The sequence below is a fragment of the Thalassophryne amazonica genome, chromosome 15 (assembly GCF_902500255.1).
Source record: "Thalassophryne amazonica chromosome 15, fThaAma1.1, whole genome shotgun sequence".
NCBI lineage: Eukaryota > Metazoa > Chordata > Actinopteri > Batrachoidiformes > Batrachoididae > Thalassophryne > Thalassophryne amazonica.
The window spans coordinates 52,541,320-52,566,041 of record NC_047117.1 but is presented as its reverse complement, the minus strand read 5'-3'; the positions used below and the strand labels follow the sequence as shown (position 1 = coordinate 52,566,041).

At 42.3% G+C, this 24,722-nt stretch overlaps 1 protein-coding gene and 1 long non-coding RNA gene across 2 annotated transcripts in view; one reads left to right on the top strand and one right to left on the bottom strand.

Annotated features, from left to right (window-relative positions):
- stra6l (STRA6-like) overlaps positions 1-24,722 on the top strand; it is a 32,770-nt gene that overhangs the window by 3,152 nt on the left and 4,896 nt on the right. The window contains exons 4-15 of the mRNA XM_034189122.1: positions 4,718-4,848; positions 4,969-5,089; positions 5,347-5,392; positions 5,686-5,811; positions 5,998-6,071; positions 8,215-8,323; positions 8,428-8,581; positions 8,659-8,734; positions 13,207-13,288; positions 13,511-13,559; positions 19,544-19,661; positions 19,735-19,854. Coding sequence (XP_034045013.1) covers positions 4,718-4,848; positions 4,969-5,089; positions 5,347-5,392; positions 5,686-5,811; positions 5,998-6,071; positions 8,215-8,323; positions 8,428-8,581; positions 8,659-8,734; positions 13,207-13,288; positions 13,511-13,559; positions 19,544-19,661; positions 19,735-19,854 — 1,206 coding nt within the window. The remainder of the gene's footprint in view (positions 1-4,717; positions 4,849-4,968; positions 5,090-5,346; positions 5,393-5,685; positions 5,812-5,997; positions 6,072-8,214; positions 8,324-8,427; positions 8,582-8,658; positions 8,735-13,206; positions 13,289-13,510; positions 13,560-19,543; positions 19,662-19,734; positions 19,855-24,722) is intronic.
- The window catches only part of LOC117526991, a 19,296-nt gene continuing 83 nt past the window's right edge, over positions 5,510-24,722 (bottom strand). Inside the window, exons 1-3 of the long non-coding RNA XR_004565407.1 lie at positions 24,721-24,722; positions 22,865-22,867; positions 5,510-5,521 (exon numbers count right to left, since the gene is read on the bottom strand). The exon at positions 24,721-24,722 is cut by the window's right edge and continues 83 nt beyond it. This is a non-coding gene — a long non-coding RNA (uncharacterized LOC117526991). The remainder of the gene's footprint in view (positions 5,522-22,864; positions 22,868-24,720) is intronic.

The following is a 24,722-nucleotide window of genomic DNA, read 5'->3' as shown; positions in this document are numbered from 1 at the left end:
ACAGTCAAAACGACCCCCTGTGAGCAAGCACTTGGCTACAGTGGGAAGGAAAAACTCCCTTTTAACAGGAAGAAACCTCCAGCAGAACCAGGCTCAGGGAGGGGCAGTCTTCTGCTGGGACTGGTTGGGGCTGAGGGAGAGAACCAGGAAAAAGACATGCTGTGGAGGGGAGCAGAGATCGATCACTAATGATTAAATGCAGAGTGCATACAGAGCAAAAAGAGAAAGAAACAGTGCATCATGGGAACCCCCCAGCAGTCTACGTCTATAGCAGCATAACTAAGGGATGGTTCAGGGTCACCTGATCCAGCCCTAACTATAAGCTTTAGCAAAAAGGAAAGTTTTAAGCCTAATCTTAAAAGTAGAGAGGGTGTCTGTCTCCCTGATCTGAATTGGGAGCTGGTTCCACAGGAGAGGAGCCTGAAAGCTGAAGGCTCTGCCTCCCATTCTACTCTTACAAACCCTAGGAACTACAAGTAAGCCTGCAGTCTGAGAGCGAAGCGCTCTATTGGGGTGATATGGTACTATGAGGTCCCTAAGATAAGATGGGACCTGATTATTCAAAACCTTATAAGTAAGAAGAAGAATTTTAAATTCTATTCTAGAATTAACAGGAAGCCAATGAAGAGAGGCCAATATGGGTGAGATATGCTCTCTCCTTCTAGTCCCCGTCAGTACTCTAGCTGCAACATTTTGAATTAACTGAAGGCTTTTTAGGGAACTTTTAGGACAACCTGATAATAATGAATTACAATAGTCCAGCCTAGAGGAAATAAATGCATGAATTAGTTTTTCAGCATCACTCTGAGACAAGACCTTTCTGATTTTAGAGATATTGCGTAAATGCAAAAAAGCAGTCCTACATATTTGTTTAATATGCGCTTTGAATGACATATCCTGATCAAAAATGACTCCAAGATTTCTCACAGTATTACTAGAGGTCAGGGTAATGCCATCCAGAGTAAGGATCTGGTTAGACACCATGTTTCTAAGATTTGTGGGGCCAAGTACAATAACTTCAGTTTTATCTGAGTTTAAAAGCAGGAAATTAGAGGTCATCCATGTCTTTATGTCTGTAAGACAATCCTGCAGTTTAGCTAATTGGTGTGTGTCCTCTGGCTTCATGGATAGATAAAGCTGGGTATCATCTGCGTAACAATGAAAATTTAAGCAATACCATCTAATAGTACTGCCTAAGGGAAGCATGTATAAAGTGAATAAAATTGGTCCTAGCACAGAACCTTGTGGAACTCCATAATTAACTTTAGTCTGTGAAGAAGATTCCCCATTTACATGAACAAATTGTAATCTATTAGACAAATATGATTCAAACCACCGCAGCGCAGTGCCTTTAATACCTATGGCATGCTCTAATCTCTGTAATAAAATTTTATGGTCACTGAGGTCTAACAGAACAAGCACAGAGACGAGTCCACTGTCCGAGGCCATAAGAAGATCATTTGTAACCTTCACTAATGCAGTTTCTGTACTATGATGAATTCTAAAACCTGACTGAAACTCTTCAAATAGACCATTCCTCTGCAGATGATCAGTTAGCTGTTTTACAACTACCCTTTCAAGAATTTTTGAGAGAAAAGGAAGGTTGGAGATTGGCCTATAATTAGCTAAGATAGCTGGGTCAAGTGATGGCTTTTTAAGTAATGGTTTAATTACTGCCACCTTAAAAGCCTGTGGTACATAGCCAACTAACAAAGATAGATTGATCATATTTAAGATCGAAGCATTAAATAATGGTAGGGCTTCCTTGAGCAGCCTGGTAGGAATGGGGTCTAATAAACATGTTGATGGTTTGGATGAAGTAACTAATGAAAATAACTCAGACAGAACAATCGGAGAGAAAGAGTCTAACCAAATACCGGCATCACTGAAAGCAGCCAAAGATAACGATACGTCTTTGGGATGGTTATGAGTAATTTTTTCTCTAATAGTTAAAATTTTGTTAGCAAAGAAAGTCATGAAGTCATTACTAGTTAAAGTTAATGGAATACTCAGCTCAATAGAGCTCTGACTCTTTGTCAGCCTGGCTACAGTGCTGAAAAGAAACCTGGGGTTGTTCTTATTTTCTTCAATTAGTGATGAGTAGAAAGATGTCCTAGCTTTACGGAGGGCTTTTTTATAGAGCAACAGACTCTTTTTCCAGGCTAAGTGAAGATCTTCTAAATTAGTGAGACGCCATTTCCTCTCCAACTTACGGGTTATCTGCTTTAAGCTACGAGTTTGTGAGTTATACCACGGAGTCAGACACTTCTGATTTAAAGCTCTCTTTTTCAGAGGAGCTACAGCATCCAAAGTTGTCTTCAATGAGGATGTAAAACTATTGACGAGATACTCTATCTCCCTTACAGAGTTTAGGTAGCTACTCTGCACTGTGTTGGTATATGGCATTAGAGAACATAAAGAAGGAATCATATCCTTAAACCTAGTTACAGCGCTTTCCTGAAAGACTTCTAGTGTAATGAAACTTATTCCCCACTGCTGGGTAGTCCATCAGAGTAAATGTAAATGTTATTAAGAAATGATCAGACAGAAGGGAGTTTTCAGGGAATACTGTTAAGTCTTCTATTTCCATACCATAAGTCAGAACAAGATCTAAGATATGATTAAAGTGGTGGGTGGACTCATTTACTTTTGAGCAAAGCCAATAGAGTCTAATAATAGATTAAATGCAGTGTTGAGGCTGTCATTCTCAGCATCTGTGTGGATGTTAAAATTGCCCACTATAATTATCTTATCTGAGCTAAGCACTAAGTCAGACAAAAGGTCTGAAAATTCACAGAGAAACTCACAGTAACGACCAGGTGGACGATAGATAATAACAAATAAAACTGGTTTTTGGGACTTCCAATTTGGATGGACAAGACTAAGAGACAAGCTTTCAAATGAATTAAAGCTCTGTCTGGGTTTTTGATTAATTAATAAGCTGGAATGGAAGATTGCTGCTAATCCTCCGCCCCGGCCCGTGCTACGAGCATTCTGACAGTTAGTGTGACTCGGGGTGTTGACTCATTTAAACTAACATATTCATCCTGCTGTAACCAGGTTTCTGTTAGGCAGAATAAATCAATATGTTGATCAATTATTATATCATTTACCAACAGGACTTAGAAGAGAGAGACCTAATGTTTAATAGACCACATTTAACTGTTTTAGTCTGTGGTGCAGTTGAAGGTGCTATATTATTTTTCTTTTTGAATTTTAGGCTTAAATAGATTTTTGCTGGTTATTGGTAGTCTGGGAGCAGGCACCGTCTCTACGGGGATGGGGTAATGAGGGGATGGCAGGGGGAGAGAAGCTGCAGAGAGGTGTGTAAGACTACAACTCTGCTTCCTGGTCCCAACCCTGGATAGTCACGGTTTGGAGGATTTAAGAAAATTGGCCAGATTTCTAGAAATGAGAGCTACTCCATCCAAAGTGGGATGGATGCCGTCTCTCCTAACAAGACCAGGTTTTCCCCAGAAGCTTTGTCAATTATCTATGAAGCCCACCTCATTTTTTGGACACCACTCAGACAGCCAGCAATTCAAGGAGAACATGCGGCTAAACATGTCACTCCCGGTCCGATTGGGGAGGGGCCCAGAGAAAACTACAGAGTCCGACATTGTTTTTGCAAAGTTACACACCGATTTAATGTTAATTTTAGTGACCTCCGATTGGCGTAACCAGGTGTCATTACTGCCGACGTGAATTACAATCTTACCAAATTTACGCTTAGCCTTAGCCAGCAGTTTCAAATTTCCTTCAATGTCGCCTGCTCTGGCCCCCGGAAGACAATTGACTATGGTTGCTGGTGTCGCTAACTTCACATTTCTCAAAACAGAGTCGCCAATAACCAGAGTTTGATCCTCGGCGGGTGTGTCGTCGAGTGGGGAAAAACGGTTAGAGATGTGAACGGATTGGCGGTGTACACGGGGCTTCTGTTTAGGGCTACGCTTCCTCCTCACAGTCACCCAGTCAGCCTGCTTTCCCGGCTGCTCGGGATCTGCCAGGGGGGGAACTAACGGCGGCTAAGCTACCTTAGTCCGCACCGACTACAGGGGCCTGGCTAGCTGTAGAATTTTCCACGGTGCGGAGCCGAGTCTCCAATTCGCCCAGCCTGGCCTCCAAAGCTACGAATAAGCTACACTTATACAAGTACCGTTACTGCTAACGGAGGCCGAGGAATAACTAAACATTTCACACCCAGAGCAGAAAAGTGCGGTGAGAGACAGGAGAAGCCGCCATGCTAAACCGGCTAAGAGCTAGTAGCTACGCTAAGCTAGCGGATTCCTAAAAACACGCAAAGTGAATAATGTGTAAATAATTTAGAGGTTGATTCAGCGAGGAAGGGTGCTTTAGTTAAGGCACGTAAAGATTACACTGGGAAACAAAATCGTAATCTAGATAACTAGATCAATCTAACTGCGCAGATTAAACAGCTAACAGATACAGAAAAACACCGCTGTGCTCCGGAACAGGAAGTGATACAATACCGCAGTGAGAGCCAACCACCAGTAGAGGCAGCAAAGAACAAAAGTGAGGAAAGCCACACCTTTCATATCAGAAGTACACCAGCGTATGCCAGCGTTTTTTAATATGGTCGGCATACGCTGGCTAAATCATCAAGGTGTGACAGAGGTATTACTTATGTCTCATATCTAAAACCTTATTTGTTGGTCTTATTTGTTGTTGGTGATTGTCATTTATTATTATGTTCCAGGCCTTTGGATACTATCAGCAGTCTCAGTAATCGCTGGTCCTATGGGTTTGCATTTGGTGCTGTGTCGTCGAATGTCTTGCTGCTATTTTCCGAACGCTATATCCCCTTCACCGTACCAACCTGGGCAAGAGGTACAACCATTATCCAGCCTACTTAAGCGAACACATACGCCTGTAAAATATGTGACTGATAAGAAGAGACAGAAATAGACAGAGGGCAAACATCCTAACTCTACAGTGATGTCTCCTCAGCGATACTGTACCTGATTGGAGCTTTAGAGGTGGGCCTGGCCTATTTTCCATTCTTTTCCTGTCTGTCTACACCATTCAGAACAGCTGGGTCTCTGCTGGGAATGTTGTACTCTCTTTCCTGGTAAACAATAGCCATGTTATAGATTTCACAAATTGCAGATTTGTGGGCTATTTCAGCAGTGATAAATTGCAGTGCAACATTGTAAAAGCATATGAAAATTACAATTACTAACTTTTTGGGAAGGTAACATAAGTGTGTGAGCCACTGAGTAACATATAGTGTCATATTAAATTATGTTTGTCTATTAAAAGACCATGTTGAGTTGGTCATCATAGCTTAGTACCAGTGGAAAATAAATGGTATCTCCTTCTTTATAGGATCATTGTTACAGTCTGGGATACAGTCACCTGTCCTGGTGGTAAGGTAGGTGAGTACTCAACTCAGCTTGCAAGCTAAAGGAAATGTTGGTGTGACTCCAGTATAGGTTTGTGAGAACCAGTTTGTTGGTTTCTTCCACTCAGAACATTATTCCAAAATTGAAGAGGATCCTCACTTTTCCAGACTACAAAGGGCTACTTGAGGCTTAAGGCTTGGTTTAGAGTTCATAGTAGGTTGGGGTTGGAGACATCTAGTTGAGATGGTTAGGGGAATGCATTGTATTAGTGACACTCTTCACAGCAAGAGGTGAACAAGAATGTGTGTGTTAATATTTGTAGGTTTTGGGTAAATATCAGAAGGTGATTGTCCAATGGCCCTGCATCCTCTCCCTGCTCTTTCTCTTTGGACGATTTATCTATATGCTGGTCAAAGCTGTGAGAATACACATGCAACTGGAAAATGAGGTTGGTATCCATCTGAACTTTTTCAATTCATTCATGGCATATTTCTCCAACTGCACAACCTACTGCACTAACATTACCCATTGTGTGATCGTATTTCCCATAAACTGAGACAACCCTGCTGACAAAACAAAGGATTTATTTATTTTTGTTTTATTTTATTGTTAAATGTGTTGAACCTGCTGCTAGGTCCATGATGAGCTGATGCACGAACATCATGTAGAGCATGTAAAGGAGCTGCTGAGAAAGCCACCTGCACACAGGTACCCACATTGTAGACACTTTTTTAGAAAAGAAGACCTCCAAAATTAGTTATATTCCAAAGAATGTCCTGCTTGTGGTCTTTGGTCAGTGGCTACTTCAGGAGATACACCTGTTCAAATGGTCATTAAACGAAATGTCAGTCAACCATGTGGCAGAAACTTATTGCATTTAGTCTGGTCACCATGGCCAAGAAGAACTGCTGAAGTTCAAAGCAAGCATCATAATTGGTGGGAAACATGATTCTAGTGATTGAACCATGTGCCATGGTTGTTGGTACAACACCAGTGGTTTCAGTAATTCAGTAATTCACAAACTGTTGTACTATTTTCACACCAAACAGATATGTTTGGCAGTAGGAATGGTGGCCAAATGGTTAGTGCACTTGGTTTCAGTGCGGAAGGTTCCCAGTTCAAACCCCACCCCACCACATTTCTCCATGTAGATTAGAGATTACGAGAGATTAGATAGAACTTTATTAATCCCTTGGGAAGACTCCCTCAGGGAAAGTGAGGTTCCAGCAGCATTGTATAGCAGCGCACAGGGTAAGAAGCACACAGAGTATCAAAAGTGAAAAAAGAAAAACAGTTTGGAAATATAAATACAAATACACAATATAAATACCAGACATACTGATCAGAACTGGTTTACTGGCTACTACTGTTCCTCTCCTTCCCGTCCTCTGTCTTCTTGTTATTCCTCCTCCCCTTGAGTAAGGAGTTGTACAGTCTGATGGCCTGAGGGACAAAGGAGTTTTTCAGTCTGTTGGTGCTGCACTTGAGAAGGAGCAGGCTGTGGCTGAAGAGGCTCCTGCGGTTGCTGATGACGGTGTGCAGAGGGTGACTGGCATCATCCATAATGTTCAGCAGTTTGTCTGTAATGTGGAGTTGCGCCAGGAACAGCATCCAGCATAGAACTTGTACCAATTCAACATGCAGATCCACCTCGGATTTGTTGTGGCAATCCCGAGTGCAAACAAGAGAGCAGCCGAAGGGACTTACTTAAAGAGATGTTTGGCGATGCCAACAGTTTTGCAGGCGAATGAAGGTCCAAGTCTTTAAGGTGTTGGTGCTTCCTGTTTTACTGTGAATTTGGGAGACTTGGATGCTAAGCAGTGACTAGAAGTCGTTGTGACTAGGTCTCTTCGGGGATTCTTGTGTACCATTGGAAGTATTTTGTGTCAAATAAACAGTTACTTAGGTAGGAAGGTGGAGATAGAGATATATTGTCTGCCGAGATAGTTGGCAGCAGTGACCCAGTGCGGGTTTGTAGTGTGGTGGATGTGACAATAGTTTACCTGATAAATAATAGATATAACGGTGTACCCAGATAATGGTCGATCTTACTGAATGAAAAGATGTTCCAGGTGCCCACCCACATGACCTCCCCCAAGTTTACTGAGGAAAGGTTTACTGACCTTGACTTCAAGGATGATGTGGTGTATTCACAGAATCAATAGATGCTCTGATTGCAGCCTGTGAAAAGCTGAGCAAGGAATTTTAGTGTCTGATTGTGTAGTTATCTTGGATCAAGACTAATATCCAGGGCATGTATTCACAAAGCATTCTCAGGCTAAATAGCTTTTTGTGACATCATGCTAAGAAAAATCTTAGAATTCCTTGAATACTTAGACATTTCTTAGAATTTTCCCCTGGCAAGATAAAAGTTATTCACAAAACACCTTAGGCCTTAAGAGTGGCCTTTTATTGTGGCCAGCCTAAGGCACACCTGTGCAATAATCATGCTGCTAATCAGCATCTTGATATGCCACACCTGTGAGGTGGGATGGATTATCTCGGCAAAGGAGAAGTGCTCACTAACACAGATTTAGACAGATTTGTGAACAATATTTGAGAGAAGTGGGTCTTTTGTGTATGTAGAACATTTTCAATATTTACTAAAAGATAAAAATAAAAATAAAAAAATCACATATTGTAGCCTTGTGACAAGCTGGCATCCTGTCCAGGGTATATCCCACATCAGGCCCTGTGACTGCTAGGATAGGCACCAGCCCCCCTGACGCTTAATTGGAATAAGCAAGTATAGAAAATGGATGGATGGATGGATGGATAACATATTGTTAATGTACCATGAAATTTTGCACAAAACTGTGCATACAGTTCATTTCCCTTGTCTATGTTGCAGGAAACCACTCAGCTGGTTTCAGAGGAAAGTGTATGAATGGGATCCCTACTTCAAGTTCCCCAACAGGATCATCGGCACAGTCATTGTCTCTCTCATTGGCCTTTATACGGTAAAGACGACTTGTGTTTGTGGGTGCCTTATCACTTTACCCTGTAAACCTACAGCTCTTATCTAAATTGTTTCAGGAAAGTGTTACAGTGTACATTTGTTTAGATTACTCTGGCAGACTACAGTCTCAGCGATGCCACCTTTGACCAGCTAGGAAACTGGACAAACATACTAAAACGTCTGGTTGACTCTTGTAATGAGACTGAAGTTTTGGAACCCGTGATACCACAGCTGGAGGAATTCATCAACGTGGCCCGCAGTGAGTTGGCATACCAAACTAGTTTGAGTAAAACTATGTGGCAAATAAGTGAAAGTTAAGTGTTTGTTTTTGTCTAGAGTCCTGGTTAACCACCACTATCTTTGCCAGTCTCAACTCTGTTGCTTACACCTTCCACGTCATGGCGTGTTACAGGTAAACTACAAAGATATTTTGAAAGATAAATGGTATAGTTTTGAAATATTTCATAGAATAATAGCTGTTGTTGTTCTTTCATGGTAATAAGAGTGCCTACATATTAAGAGTGGCGACAACTAGTGATTGGAAGCCATTTAGTTTCTGATCTCGATCCATTGGACACTGCATGTGTTGTGTTTTGTGTCAAAACTCCACAGTCATATCTGTCCTTTCTTCCTTTTTTAATCAATATCTGTTATTGAAAAATATAAACAAATGAGCAAACCCCAAAAATGGACCAAGGAAAAAATAAAAAACACAAAGAAAACAAACAAACCCCATGACCCGTAATTGGACTAAGTGGTTGAAGATGAGTGAGCGAGAAAACAAACAGACACACAGAGGACTGATCAGTAATTCAAAAAGAAAAGAAGCAATGGTGTGACTGTGCAAGTGGCAGGTGGGCAGATGGAAAAGTGTGACCAAGAGCAAGATTACAACCCCTGGCAAAAATTATGGAATCACTGACCTCGGAGGATGTTCATTCAGTTGTTTAATTTTGTAGAAAAAAAGCAGATCACAGACATGACACAAAACTAAAGTCATTTCAAATGGCAACTTTCTGGCTTTAAGAAACACTATAAGAAATCAGGAAAAATAATTGTGGCAGTCAGTAACAGTTACGTTTTTAGACCAAGCAGAGGGAAAAAATATGGAATCACTCAATTCTGAGGAATAAATTATGGAATCATGAAAAACAAAAGAACGCTCCAACACATCACTAGTATTTTGTTGCACCACCTCTGGCTTTTATAACAGCTTGCAGTCTCTGAGGCATGGACTTAATGAGTAACAAATAGTACTCTTCATCAATCTGGCTCCAACTTTCTCTGATTGCTGTTGCCAGATCAGCTTTGCAGGTTGGAGCCTTGTCATGGACCATTTTCTTCAACTTCCACCAAAGATTTTCAATTGGATTAAGATCCGGACTATTTGCAGGCCATGACATTGACCCAGATGTGTCTTTTTGCAAGGAATGTTTTCACAGTTTTTGCTCTATGGCAAGATGCATTATCATCTTGAAAAATGATTTCATCATCCCCAAACATCCTTTCAATTGATGGGATAAGAAAAGTGTCCAAAATATCAACGTAAACTTGTGCATTTATTGATGATGTAATGACAGCCATCTCCCCAGTGCCTTTACCTGACATGCAGCCCCATATCACCAATGACTGTGGAAATTTACATGTTCTCTTCAGGCAGTCATCTTTATAAATCTCATTGGAACGGCACCAAACAAAAGTTCCAGCATCATCACCTTGCCCAATGCAGATTCGAGATTCATCACTGAATATGACTTTCATCCAGTCATCCACAGTCCATGATTGCTTTTCCTTAGCCCATTGTAACCTTGTTTTTTTCTGTTTAGGTGTTAATGATGGCTTTCGTTTAGCTTTTCTGTATGTAAATCCCATTTCCTTTAGGCGGTTTCTTACAGTTCGGTCACAGACGTTGACTCCAGTTTCCTCCCATTCGTTCCTCATTTGTTTTGTTGTGCATTTTTGATTTTTGAGACATATTGGTTTAAGTTTTCTGTCTTGACGCTTTGATGTCTTCCTTGGTGTACCAGTATGTTTGCCTTTAACAACCTTCCCATGTTGTTTGTATTTGGTCCAGAGTTTAGACACAGCTGACTGTGAACAACCAACATCTTGTGCAACATTGCGTGATGATTTACCCTCTTTTAAGAGTTTGATAATCCTCTCCTTTGTTTCAATTGACATCTCTCGTGTTGGAGCCATGATTCATGTCAGTCCACTTAGTGCAACAGCTCTCCAAGGTGTGATCACTTCTTTTTAGATGCAGACTAACGAGCAGATCTGATGTGATGCAGGTGTTAGTTTTGGGGATGAAAATTTACAGTGTGATTCCATAATTTATTCCTCAGAATTGAGTGAGTCCATATTTTTTTTCCCTCTGCTTGGTCTAAAAAAGTAACCCTTACTGACTGCCACAATTTTTTTTCCTGATTTCTTATAGTGTTTCTTAAAGCCAGAAAGTTGCCATTTGAAATTACTTTAGTTCTGTGTCATGTCTGTGATCCATAATTTTTGCCAGGGGTTGTATTACGGGGTTACATTACGGGAAGACTTCCCCGTGTGAGAGTTGTTTCACACAATTAATCAGAAAGTTCCAGTGGTGATAGAAGCTGAAGAGCCCCTGAGAGTGTATTTAATTTTTCCAGTTTCAAAAGAAACAAGACATCATGCAACCAGGCCTCAACTTAAAGTGGCAAAGGTCACTTCCACAAAAGCAAAATTCTTCTGCAATGGGGTAAAGATGTAAAGGCAATGACACTCAGTTGAGTCACCGACACTTTAATATCCTCTGGCGGGCATCCAAAAGTAGCTATGCAAGGGGAAAGACAGATTTTCAAATCCAAAATCATAGAGATTGTGTAAAAAAAAAAAAAAAAAAGTATGCAGGTAGTTGGACAATTTCAGACATAACCAGAACATGCGGGTCAAGTCACAAGGTTCTAGAACATCTAGAGCATGCCTTGTCTGGCACAGCTGGAGGAGGAACTGACAGCACACAAGGCTTCTTTCCAGATGTCATGCAATAGCATAATCTATAATTCATTATCCCAGTTGGCCCTTATTTTATTAGGGTTAATTTAATATTAGGGTTAATTTATATATATATATATATATATATTTATATATATATATATATATATATAATATCTATATATATATATATATATATATATATATAATATAATATGAGGTCTGTTAGAAAACTATCCGACCTTTTTATTTTTTGCAAAAACTATATGGATTTGAATCATGTGCACTTGCATCAGCCAAGCTTGAAGCTTCGTGCGCATGCGTGAGTTTTTTCACGCCTGTCGGTTGCGTCATTCGCCTGTGAGCACGCTTTGAGTGAGCAGTGGTCCAGCCCCCTCGTCGGATTTTTATTCTGAGGAAAATGTCTGAACGATTTGGAACTTTGCTGACGTGTGGAGGAATTCGCGCGTTGGGACGGAGCTGCTAACGGCGCGGAACAAAAAGCAACGCCATGATGAAGCCTCACAGGACATGTTGTGGCATGTCCAGCTCACCCACAATTTCTCGGATAGTCACACGACTGAAAAGCCACCGAAAGCCGTCTGAATCTTCAGAATGGTGCAAGAGCTGGGCATGTTACAACATGTCCTGTGAGACCAACACGGTGGTGCTTTTGTCCCGCGCCATTAGCAGCTCCGTGGCGAATTCCTCCGCTCCTCTTTCCATGACAAAAACTCCTGTAACAGTGGAATGTGCCGAAAAAGTGCTATGTCCACCTTTTCTGCCATTTCTGTAGTAGTCAGACGATGTCCCGGATTAACACAGCGATCTGTTTGTTCTGGTCGTTTCAGCCTGTCGATTGCCGCTCGGAGTGCAGCGTGCCCTCCACCATTGTGCGCCGTCTTTAAACCGGTTGTAACACTCCTTAATCTGTGTGATCCCCATAGAATCGTCCCTGAAAGCTGTCTGAATCTTCCGAATGGTTTCCACCTGGCTATCTCTCACAGTATCTGGAAAAATGTGATGCAGCAAAGCTCCAAATCGTTCAGACATTTTCCTCACAATAAAAATCCGACGAGGGGGCTGGATCACTGCTCACTCAAAGCGTGCTCACAGGCGAATGACGCAACTGACAGGCGTGAAAAAACTCACGCATGCGCACAAAGGTTCAAGCTTGGCTAATGCAAGCGCACATGATTCAAATCCATATAGTTTTTGCAAAAAATAAAAAAGTTGGATAGTTTTCTAACAGACCTCGTATATATATATCTTATTTACATTTGATTTTTTAAGTTGGAAAAATACATTTCAGAGGACCTGACTGTGGTGAATTCATGATTGTTTAAACAACAACAAAACTCTTACCTGTTCTGATGCCCCAAACCATTATTGATTTCCAGAATAACAGTTGCTGGTATTTTTCATAGGTGATATTAAAAAAAATGTCATTCTGGCCTGATATTGATTAGCTTAATAGAAGGTTTAAAAAACAAAACAAACAACATTATAGATTGTTCAATTAATTGATCTAAATTAACCAGTTATTTTGACAGACGAGGTCCATAATGGAAATAAGTATATCACATTCCTGTATACTGCCCCTTGTGTATAGCAATTTATTTACAGTGCAAATATTTATTTTATTTTAGTTGTATTGTATTTTTATCTTGCCAATTATTTATTTTTATTCTGTACTGTAAATAACTATTTATAGTGAATTCAATCAGTTCAAAATGAAGGGTAGCACCTACAGACAGAAACATGAGTTGGACGTTGTTTTATTGTCCCATACTTTTTTCTGTATCTCTGTACATTTTTATGTTTTCAGATTGATTTCTGCACACTTGTGAACAATATACTGTCATTTAGAAAGTAAATCAATATTAGTTTGTGCTACTGATAAGCCATGTGATTTAGGAAACACTTGAAGAGACTGTGGAAAGGACAAAAGGGTTTCCTTCCTGAGAGGTTTCACAACCCGCAGTCTGCTATGAGTGTGGTAAGTAACACATGAAACACATGACTCAAAGTTTCGGCCCCTTGCAGCTGCATTTCCATAAAGTGTCAGTCGTGTTGATTGTTCCTTTATGCAAATTACAGGACTACAGCCAGCTCCTGAATTTTTTTTACCAAGTGCTGTGCATTTATGTACAACTGGAACATATTTAGGAAAAATAAAATATTAATGTCCAATCAAACGTTTCTGATTGACTTTTTGCAGGCTGCTATTACAAGATATTCTGGATGGCAAATAGCTTTTACATTGTGGGGTATGTTCCTCATTTTCTGCAAAACATGAAATCTGTAATGTAACCTGTGCTTTCACAATGGTCTACACACAAAAAACTATAGTCTGGTCCATAAATATTGGGACAGTAATGCAATTTTTCTAATTTTGCATATGTACATTTTCGCGATGGAGCTGAATTAAAACAATCAAGCTGTGCTAGTAGTATCGACTTTCAGCTTTGATTAAAGGGGTTTAACAAAAATATTGCCATTTAGAAATTAAAGCTATTTTTTACACAGTCACTAAATTTTCAAAGCAGTTAAGTACACTATAAAAAATGAACCGCGTTCTCGACGAGAAAAAGTGCTGTAACAATTTGCATGGATATTTAAAGCAGACCTGCATTGAAATAAATGTGGTCAGATCTCAGAAAGAAATAGTTGATGTGTATTTATAAGACCCTTATGAATGCAGTAAAGTAAATCTGCAAGCCCAAATTTGCAATTCAGCGGAGAAATCTTCATTTTAAAATGACAAATTTGCAGCTAAAATTTGGCCCTCAGTGAAAACTGTTTGTACATCCGGGTCATTGCAGTGACGTCCGGCAGAAGACGGAGCACTCCCGCCTTCAGTCCAATCCCGCATTGAAATTGATTTTATCTGTTAGTAATGTTACTATTATACACATCCTGGTTTCAGCATCCAAAAGTAAGCTGCAATGAATGTGAGATACAGCTCTGCATGCTCAGATCAGCGGCGACATCGCCAGCGGGCGACGTTCTTCCCCGACGCCTCACTCTCTGCCTCCGCTGCGCTTACTGAGTCTACGTGCTTGTTAAACACTGAAGCGGGCCACTCACATCACCCCCGTGTCTGCTGTGCAGCCGGCACCACATCCCTGTCTACTGAATGGAGGTGCAGCCAACTTGGCAAAAGTCCAGAGACTACGCTCGCTGTTTTGATGCGGAGCGGCCGGTGACACCTGTTGCTGCAAGGACAGACTTTCCGCAGCGCCACACGTCTTGGTAATCGGAGCCGCAGAGCTCCGTGGCCGCTGAGAGAGGTTTATATCTTTTTAATGACTTGGATTCTTTGCGGGTCCCGCCTCCGTACCCCGCGACGGTAACACCGGAGGCGAAAGACAGTAGATTTTCAATGCGATACCACTCAATCAAACGGGCGTATGAAAAAGTCCCCCAAAATAATCTTCAAGCACAAATAAAAGAAATGTGTACTCACCAAACCTGCCGCAAGACAATATGAAGTTTTAAAAAAGTAGATCCTTCCGTATAAGACAAGAAAAAGGTGCAGATGCAAACTGACGTAAATCCACAAATTACAGTTGGCGCGCGCAATGCATGCTGGGATAGGGTCTTTTCCCTGACGTCTCGGCAGCGTCCCGGATGTGGTGACAGTTTTGCGGAGGGCTAAATTTTAGCTGTAAATTTGTCATGAAGATTTCTCCGTTGAATGACAGATCTGGGCTTGCAGATTTACTTTACTACATTCAGAAGGATCTTATGTGTAAATATGTCATTTTTTGGTCCAAAGATCTGACTGCATTTATTTCAGTGCAGGTCTACTTTAAAGTTATTTCAACTTAACTAAAGTTATTTCAACTTAACTAGAGATGTCTTATGGCATTAATTCAGTTAAAAGTTGAAATAACTAAGTTGAAAATTTTTTTCTCATTGAAACAGCAGTTCATTTTTGTATGTGTATGCTTGCTTTCAGTGCAGAATGTTCCCAGTTTAAAATCCACCCCTGCCCATTCTCTATGTAATATGGAGTTGTATCAGGAAGGGCATCCGGTGTAAAACATGCCAATCAACATTTTATTTTTATTTTTTATTAAACCAGGTTAGTCTCATTGAGTTCAAGACCTCTTTTACAAGGGAGACCTGGACAATTTTTAAGTTTCCAATTCACCTAACCCGCATGTCTTTGTATGTGGGAGGAAACCACAGTACCCGGAGGAAACCCACACAAACACGGGGAGAGCATGCAAACTCCACACAGAAAAGCCACAGGTGGGAATTGAACCATGACCTTCTTGCTGTGAGGTAGCAGTACTAACCACTAAGCCACCGTTGTTAGGAATCGGGTCACCCTTAACCTTGCCTGTGTGACCCCCTGGTCACATCCTGATCCCTGTGCATCCGCTGATGTGAAATAAGGAAGTCAGTCTCAATTTATGATGTACATTGTCCTGGAAGACAGACCTCTTACGTGTTAATTTATTAACAAATTATTATTCAAACAAAAAGAGTGAGTAAATATAAGTTTACCAGACACAGAATTCTGTGGATCCGTTCAGCTGGCTCCTCCTAATGTAGTTGTTAGCAAATCACCAGCAGGGGAGAGAGCAGAAAAGACTAAAGACTCTCTGACTACATTACATTTTTATAATCAGAATCTGCTCTCTGTTGATTGGTCACAGTCTCATCCATCTTCACGGTCCAGCAGTGGTCTTCTCCCACGGTCCACCCACTGAGCTGTCCTCGTCTCCTTTGTTCTCCTTTGATAGGCAAAATCTCCTTCACAGCTTGCTTTGGGCCTCCTCGTATCAGGCACAGCAATGACTTCACTCCTCGCTCAAGACCTCCTTCCTCTGACATCTGAAACTCAACACCTGTTTCTACCCCCGTGCACAGACAGCTAACTGCATCATACCTTCAACAAGCTATTTTTAATAGAAAAGCAAATGAACACTTCTAACAATAAGCAGTTATTTTGAAGGAATAAAACAAACTCATAATAGTGAAGTAATTATCCTTAGCTCAGTAAAATGTAAAGCATGATAAAATGACACAAATGGTTAATGCAGGAGTTGTTTAAAATATGTATTCCTACGCCGTGTTACCCTAATCCACCTTGGATCTGCTGAATGGTGTTGTGTGGGCCGCCAGAAGAGGAGGTACTGCTGGCCCACCACCAGAGGGCGCCCTGCCTGAAGTGCGGGCTTCAGGCACGAGAGGGCGCTGCCGCCATGGACACAGCCGGGGGTGACAGCTGTCGCTCATTACCTCTTGACAGCTGTCACCCATCTACTCAACATCATCTCACTCCATAAAGACCAGACGTCATCTCCACCTCGTTGCCGAGATATCATACTTCATTGGAGGTAATATCCTCAGCCGTTTGTAATTGCAATATTTGTATATTGTGAGTGTTTGCAGGAGTACCAGTTCCTCCGTCGGTGGAAGCTGTGAGAGCGCTGAAGGCACTCTTTTCCCCTGAGGAATCTACAGTACTCTGCAAGTTATTGAGTGAGAGGTGGAGGTGGCATTCCCACCGTTGTTGTTACTGGGTGTACACACACCCACACTTGACTGTCTTTGTTCTTCGCCAGCAGTACCAGATCCGACAGTCGGGACGGTGATCACCTGGGAATTCGGGACTTGGCTGCTCCAGTATTCACCAGGTTCTGGGGCGGCGGAAGTCGTGTGGTTCCGGCTCTTCTTAGGACAGACGTCTTCTATCCTCGAGCCTGCCCACACGTCACCTTTGTGTATTGACTGTTATGATATTCTGAGATTGTCTGTATGTTCGTTGTGCACATTCACAACATTAAATTGTTATATTTTGGCTCATCTATTGACCGTTCATTTGCGCCCCCCCCGTTGGGAAAGTGTAGTGACACGGACCCACAACAGGATATCTCGGCCAGCGTCATGGACTCCGAGGGGTGTCACCCGGTTGTTGAACCACCACTGGAACGTTTATATCCTGCACAGGGTCGGCAGGAGGACGAGCTGCAGCAGCGCCCTGAGCGCTCGCCGCCATCTGTGTGGAGAGAGCCTCCACCCTGCGGTTCAGGAGGATGTTTTGCTCAGTCATTTGATCCAACCGAGCCGTAAAGGCGGTGAGAATGTGCTGCAGCTCACCAATCACGTCTCCTGCAGACGCCTGCACTCCCTGCTCTCCCATTGGTCATTCAACAGCCGGGTGACGCCCCTCGGAGTCCATGACGCTGGCCGAGATATCCTGTTGTGGGTCCGTGTCACTACACTTTCCCAACAAATGGAATTACTTTGCCCTACTCTGTCACCTCATCGAGGAAATGGACAAGGGTAATGATTTCTGTCAGTTGCTGTAATGCACAACAACATCAAGAAAGAAGAAAAATAAGAAGGCCCACCAGCTACAACATTACATGGACATTGTTGACCTGGACATACTTATAGGAAATGCATCTCAAGTACTGTACATAAGGGGGGGGGTCTACAATGACATCACTTGATTTATAACCTTAGCGGCATGGTGACGTAGTGGTTAGTACTGATGCCTCACAGCAAGAAGATTGTGGGATCTCTTCTCACCCTTTGTGTGTGGAGTTTGTATGTTCTCCTTGTGTGTTATGAGTCGGACGCAGCCCGGAGAACCGACCAGCGTTTGAAGGATCCAGTATGAAATAAGCAGAGCACGGTACAAAGGATAACAGAGTTTAATAAACATAACAGTGATGTGAAAAATATAAAAGTGCGCGGTCTGGCATGGTGGATTGCGGTGCGCTCCCAGCAGCGCTAATGGTCCGGAGCCAGAACCAGTTTGGACCCAAGGACCCCGCCGACACCCCCCAGGTGGCCGCGACAAACCGAGTCTGTGAAAGAAGAAATCATTATGTGAGTCCACACTCAACACACAGAGAGACCACTCAAAGGTGTACAAACAGCAAACACTTCCTGGCTTAATTGCAAATCAGCTTCCCACCCTGCAGGCATAGAACACCCTGTTCACAAAACTCCACTGCAGTGGAAGCTGATTTAAACGACCAACATACAGCTCAATATAATAAGGTGTGAGGGACACCACATTTACTGACTGTATAAATGTTAGTCACAAAATCTAACGTACCTCAGGAAGTGTGCTGACGAGCGTGAGACCTCACCCCCTCCTCTTTCACAGACCATGCATCAAACCTGGACGTTCTCTGCATCCACTGATGAGATGGCTCTTGAGACGACGATCTCACCCGTCTGGTCACAAGGTCGAGTCTCTGGCAAATACACACTGTGTACTCCAGTCTGAAATGCCACCATGTTCCAATCCATGTAGATGCACCACAGCTGTGAGTCCTGACGAGCCGCAGGTGATCAGCCTCAGGTGATCAGGGTGAGGTCCTGATAAACTCAGCTACACAGCCACTCAGTCCCAAATGCGCACCACCTGGAAGGAAAAACAAAAGACAGGACAGAAAACAGAAACAAAAGGCAGCCAGGCCCCCCCAGCCACACAACACTTGTGTCTGTGTAGGTTCCTCCGGGTACTCTGGTTTCCGCCCACAATCAAAAACATGCTTATTTTACATTAGAAGAATGTCCACAAATTGACTTCCTCGTCAGATCCTGTTCTAACAGCTTGAACTTGACACAAGACCCAGAGGAGCCCCTACACATTGATTTTACAACCAACTGAAAGCTACTCTCCTCCGCTGCAACATCGACCATGTCAACTGGAAGACCCATGCCAAGGACCACTCTGAGTAGACACGCACCATCTTTCAGGGAACAGACTGCATGGAACATGAATGACGTTAATGTATCAATCCCCTGACTTGTCTAAAAATTTAAAATACTTTTTTCAATTATTTATGGCTGCTGAAAATGATGAGACTATTGTGACTAGTGTGGACTGAAGGCGGCGACGTCATGGAAATGATCCGGATGTACAAACTGTTTTCACAGAGGGCTAAATGTTAGCTGCAAATTTGTCATTTTTAAACGAATATTTCTCCGCTGAATTACAAATTTGGGCTTACAGATTTACTTTACTGCATTCACAAGGGTCTTATAAATACATATCAGCTATTTCTTTTCTGAAATCTGACCACATTTATTTCAATGCAGGTCTCCTTTAAAGTTAAAAGTCTACATGACAAGCACATCTTGATTGTTTTGTTTCAAATCTGTTGTGCCAGTGTACAGAGGCAAAAAATTTAATGAAACCATTTGATGTTGTTCTGATCACTTTTCACTTCATGTTGCACAGAAATTATGTGAACTGTGAGTATCTTGTCTTTAGGCTACTTGATCGTCCATTTTGTTTACTTCGTGTTTGCATTGCTGTTTGTCTACGGGCTGGTTCTTCCCATAAAGCACGGCAAAGCATTGAGCATGCTCACTCAGCTGGGAATAATACTGTAAGTCTGCTTCTGTAAAACTGACTGGTGCAATCCAAAGATTGATTTTGACCATCTCTCCCCTGTGTCTCAGTCTCACCATAGGAATAGTTATTGCCCTGGTGATCCTACAAGTGGTTTTGGTCCAGGTCTTCTTCCTGCAGGACAAAATGTCTCCCACTGATAAACAGAAGCCCCTGGCACTCAACAACAGGTGTGTATATTACAGTGTAATTGTTACACACAAGCCATAAAACAATCCACCAGATGTCACACCAAGACCCAGACTGTCTGTCAACAACCACTTCTGAAAAGGGAAGTTGCATTAAAATGAGATTGTGCCTACATGCATGTGTGATCTCGAGTCCCCTACTTAATCGTAAATCACTGCAGACATGACTTTAATGTTCTGTTTGCCTTCAGCCATACAGGAACTAAACTTGAATTTTAACCATTTGTTTACCCCTGAAGAATTTTAAGGAATGTGTCAAGAAAGCAAATTTGGGGCATGTCCAGTACCATATTGTAGAGCAGGTAGCTAAGTGGATAAGGAGCTGATTTGCCCATCTGTAGACCCGAGGTCGAATTGTGCTGTTGAGGTGTGGCAGGATTGAACCCCAAAATAAAGACACCGACAACACCAGTGTAGGGGAAAAAAGGCCAGTGGTCCATCCACCACACGCTGATGAGTCCAGAACAGGGGTAGCAGCGAGGGCTGAGACACTGCAGGTTTTCCTTGCAACCAGTCACCTCAGCAGGTGGGTGATTGGTAGTAAGGAAAACCTGCAGTGTCTCAGCCCTTCATGGCGGTTCAGAGGCACTGAGCAGTCCAAACACACAGGAGAACAGGATAAGAATCAGCAGCAACACCAGGGCAAGAAGTTATGAACAAACGCAGAAAAAATAACCAAACAAGAATGCGATGAACCAGAAAAACCCAGCAACTGAGGCCCACACCATGATAAACTTAAGTACTGACACAGAGATGAGTGACAGGTGACAGGTGGTGTGATTGGGAATTTGAAACAGCTGTAAGGGAGAACCAGTGACAGAGACACACCTAGATACACACACACAGGGCTGACAAAGACAGTGATGCAAACCACAAAGAACTCTGGGAGTGGGTAGAAACAAACACATACTGAAACTAAATGCCAAACTACAAGGGGAACAACAAAGTAACAATGTTCCAAAGCCAAAGAACAAAAGCTAAAAATTAAAGTGGAACTCAAAAATGGCTAAAGCATGCAAAACTAGAAGCACTCAGAGAGTGCAAACCTCCGCCAAGGCCATGGGGTCACTGACGCCATAACATCTACACGCCGTGGAATCATTGAACCTAAAAAAGTCTAACAATGATGTTTGCTAGTAAAAAAGTTTCATCTGCTGTGACTGGATAGCATGTATCCTTAGTGCTTGGCATCACAGTTTATTGCAACTTGCACCTTTCCCAGAAGCTACTGTCATCTGGGCACTGATATTGATATTGCATGTGCTTATAGACAAAAACAAATAAGAGACAAAATTCAATTTATTATTCAACTAAACTGCAAATATATGAATTTTTTAACATTTATGAAACACTTCTCTAAATAAATAACAGTAAATTCTGAAATAGAACTATTTTTTAAGTGTTGCATGTGCTACACAAGGCCATAGGGTCACTGACCCTAAAGAGATTCCCTCCTTGGCACAGTGATCTATTCAACAATTCAGTGTTACAACCAAAACTATGATACATACACTTTTCTTTCCTTTATATTTGACATCCTTGACCATGAAAACATACCACTAGAACTTGGAATCACTTTTATGTCTTTATTAGTTCAAACGTTATTGTATAAAAATGATTTTTCGGTAATGGCGGTTTTCTTCTGGATCTAGCTCCATAACATTTGAAGCTACATCAAATCTGATGACACCTTACTGAATCAGTACAGATTCAGCTACAATTTGGTGTTAGTTGTGCATCTCTGCCTTCATTTGTCACCTCACACTGACACATTTTCTATTTTCCCTATATTTTTGCATATTCTGGATCACCAGATCCAGAATCCGGATCCCATCATCACCAGACTTTGTTGTTTGATAGAACATTTGACTATGACCCTAATTTTTTTCAAGCCTTTCTGCCTTGTTTTGGTGGAGTTAGAATCTAGAATGTCAAAATTCCCCCTATCCCGCAATGGTGAAGAATCATTTAAAAAATTCCTGGATCCGGATCGTGATCCGGATCGCCACTAAAATTTAATCACTTGTTCCTCTTGTCATTTCCAACCACTCCACAAAATTTCATCAAAATCCATTCAAAGCTTTTTGAGTTATCCTGCTGACAAACAGACAGACAAACAAACAAACTTGACCGAAAACATAACCTCCTTGGCGGAGGTGAGAACACTAACAGATAAGTCACAGACAGGGGACAGACCACAACACGTGCTCACCCTACCTGTTGATGTTTTTGGACAAGACACTTGTACGAGTCCACCCAGCTCTAAATGGATACTTGTAACCTGTGTCCACCTCGCATCAGTGGCGGCACCAGGAACTTTTTTTGGGGGGGGCTGAGGTAAACGTTGGAGGGGTTTCACAAAATGTCGTCGAAATGAACAATATATAATAAATTGCTTTATAAATACCAAGGTATATGTTTTAGTCACCCGTGTTATGTGTCGGACGCAGCTCGGAGAACCGACCAGCGCTTGAAGGACCCAGTATGAAATAAGCAGAGCACGGTACAAAGGCTAACTGAATTTAATACATAACAGTGATACAAAAATAACAAAAGAAAGTGCGGTCTGGCGTGGTGCGCTCCCAGCAGCGCTAACGGTCCGGAGCCAGAAGCTGTTCGGAACCAAGGACCCCGCCGACACCCCCCAGGTGGCCGCAACAAACCGAGTCTGTGAAAGAAGGAACCATTATGTGAGTCCACACTCTACACACAGAGAGAGCACTTAAAGGTGTACAAACAGCAAACACTTCCTGGCTTGATTACTAATCAGCTTCCCAACCTGCAGGCATGGAACATCCAGTTCACAAAACTCCACTGCAGTGGAAGCCGATACATGACTAACATACAGCTCAATATAAAAAGGTGTGAGGGACACCACATTTACTGACTGTATAAATGTTAGTCACAAAATCTAACGTACCTCAGGAAGTGTGCTGACGAGCGTGAGACCTCACCCCCTCCTCTTTCACAGACCGTGCATCAAACCCTGGACGTTCTCTGCATCCACTGATGATGAGATGGCTCCCGAGACGACGATCTCACCCGTCTGGTCACAAGGTCGAGTCTCTGGCAAATACACACTGTATACTCCAGTCTTAAATGCCACCATGTTCCAATCCATATAGATGCACCTCAGCTGTGAGTCCTGACGAGCCGCAGGTGATCAGGGTGAGGTCCTGATAACCTCAGCAACACAGCCACTCAGTCCCAAATGCAAGCCACCTGGAAGGAAAAACAAAAGACAGAAACAAAAAGGCAGCCAGGCCCCCCCAGCCATACAACAACCCGTGCTCCTCTAAAATGTGATATCAATGCACACACACATTACTTAGAATCACGTGCTTTGTGATCCACAAACACAAATTTATGATTTGCAACTTGTGTGTGGGTTTTTACAAATAAATGTTTATTTGCAAAATGGAAAATTCTGTTTGTGAAGGGTGATTCAGCATTGGTGGATAACCGAACACACACATTCATCACTTTGCTCAGTTACGCAATATTGAGACATTCTCAGTGCAAAACTGCAGTTGAGATCCACAAATATGTCAGTTGCTGTTCACATTATTGGCAGAATTATTGGGGGGGGGGGGGGGGGGGCTGAGGGGGAGCATGGCTCATTATTGGGGGGGCTTAAGCCCCCCCAAGCCCCCCCTTGGTGCCACCACTGCCTGGCATCCTGTCCAGGGAGAGTCGTAGACTAATCATCTGAAGTCCTACACAGACCTCAGGGTCTATAGGACTTACTTCAACATGTTAATAGCACCTATGGTGCTACTGTATTTACATGGCTTGTACTCTGAGCACAGAGTAAGGTATAGGGTGCAAAAGAGTTGTATTTAGTCTCTTAATGATCATAGACATGTTTTGGGTATGTTTTCAGTGCAGTGAAAGCTGGTACTTTGCTTGTAGGAAGTGGACTCGAGAGAGAAGTGTGGCAGGTTTTTTTGTGTGTTTTTTTTTTGTTTGTTTGTTTGTTTGTTTTGGGGGTTTTTTTGCAAGTTGACAGCTCTGCAGCAAAGCGTCAAAATGCAGAATTGGAAAGCAGGCACGAAAGCTCACTTATGTGAAGTATTGAAGCAGTATGGTGGAGTATCTGTACTTTTCCATTCATGTTTACTTTTTATCATCAAGTTGCTGCTTTCAATTCAGTTTTGTTGTGAGTACAAGCAGAATGTATGCACATCCTGAAACCACTTATGTCAGGCATGTCTGAATATTAAGTCATTAAAAAAAAAACCCATTGGGAGGAGGCCCCGGGGAAGACCCAGGACACGTTGGAGGGACTACATCTCTCGGCTGGGTTGGGAACGCCTTGGGGTTCCCCCGGAGGAGCTGGGGGAAGTGTGTGTGGATCGGGAGATCTGGGCGGCTTTGCTTGAGCTGCTGCCCACGCGACCCGACTCCGGATAAAGTGGAAGAAAATGGATGGATGGATTAAAAAAAAACAGAAATCCACTGTGCTTGACTTTAGAGCAGATTTTGATGGTCTATGGTGCACCGCTTTCTGCTACACGATGGTAGCAAGCAACCAGCACTGCTTCTCACCAGGCCCTATTTTAATACTAAAGCCAGTCTGATTCCAAGAAATGAGAATATCAGCTCTGATTTATTACAATACCAATCTAAAGTTGTGTGTCACAATCAGATACAGCAGAGTAGAGCTGACTACAAGTGATACTGAACGCAGTACCATGAAACAGGAGCTTCTGGACATTGACAGTGGTACTGTGTGCAGTCTGTGTGTTAATGTCGTGGTTATGAAAATGTATTATTGACATTAAAAAGTGGTTGATTCTGATTACACGGGGAGGTGATGGTCTAGTGGTTAAGCATTTGGCTTCAGACAA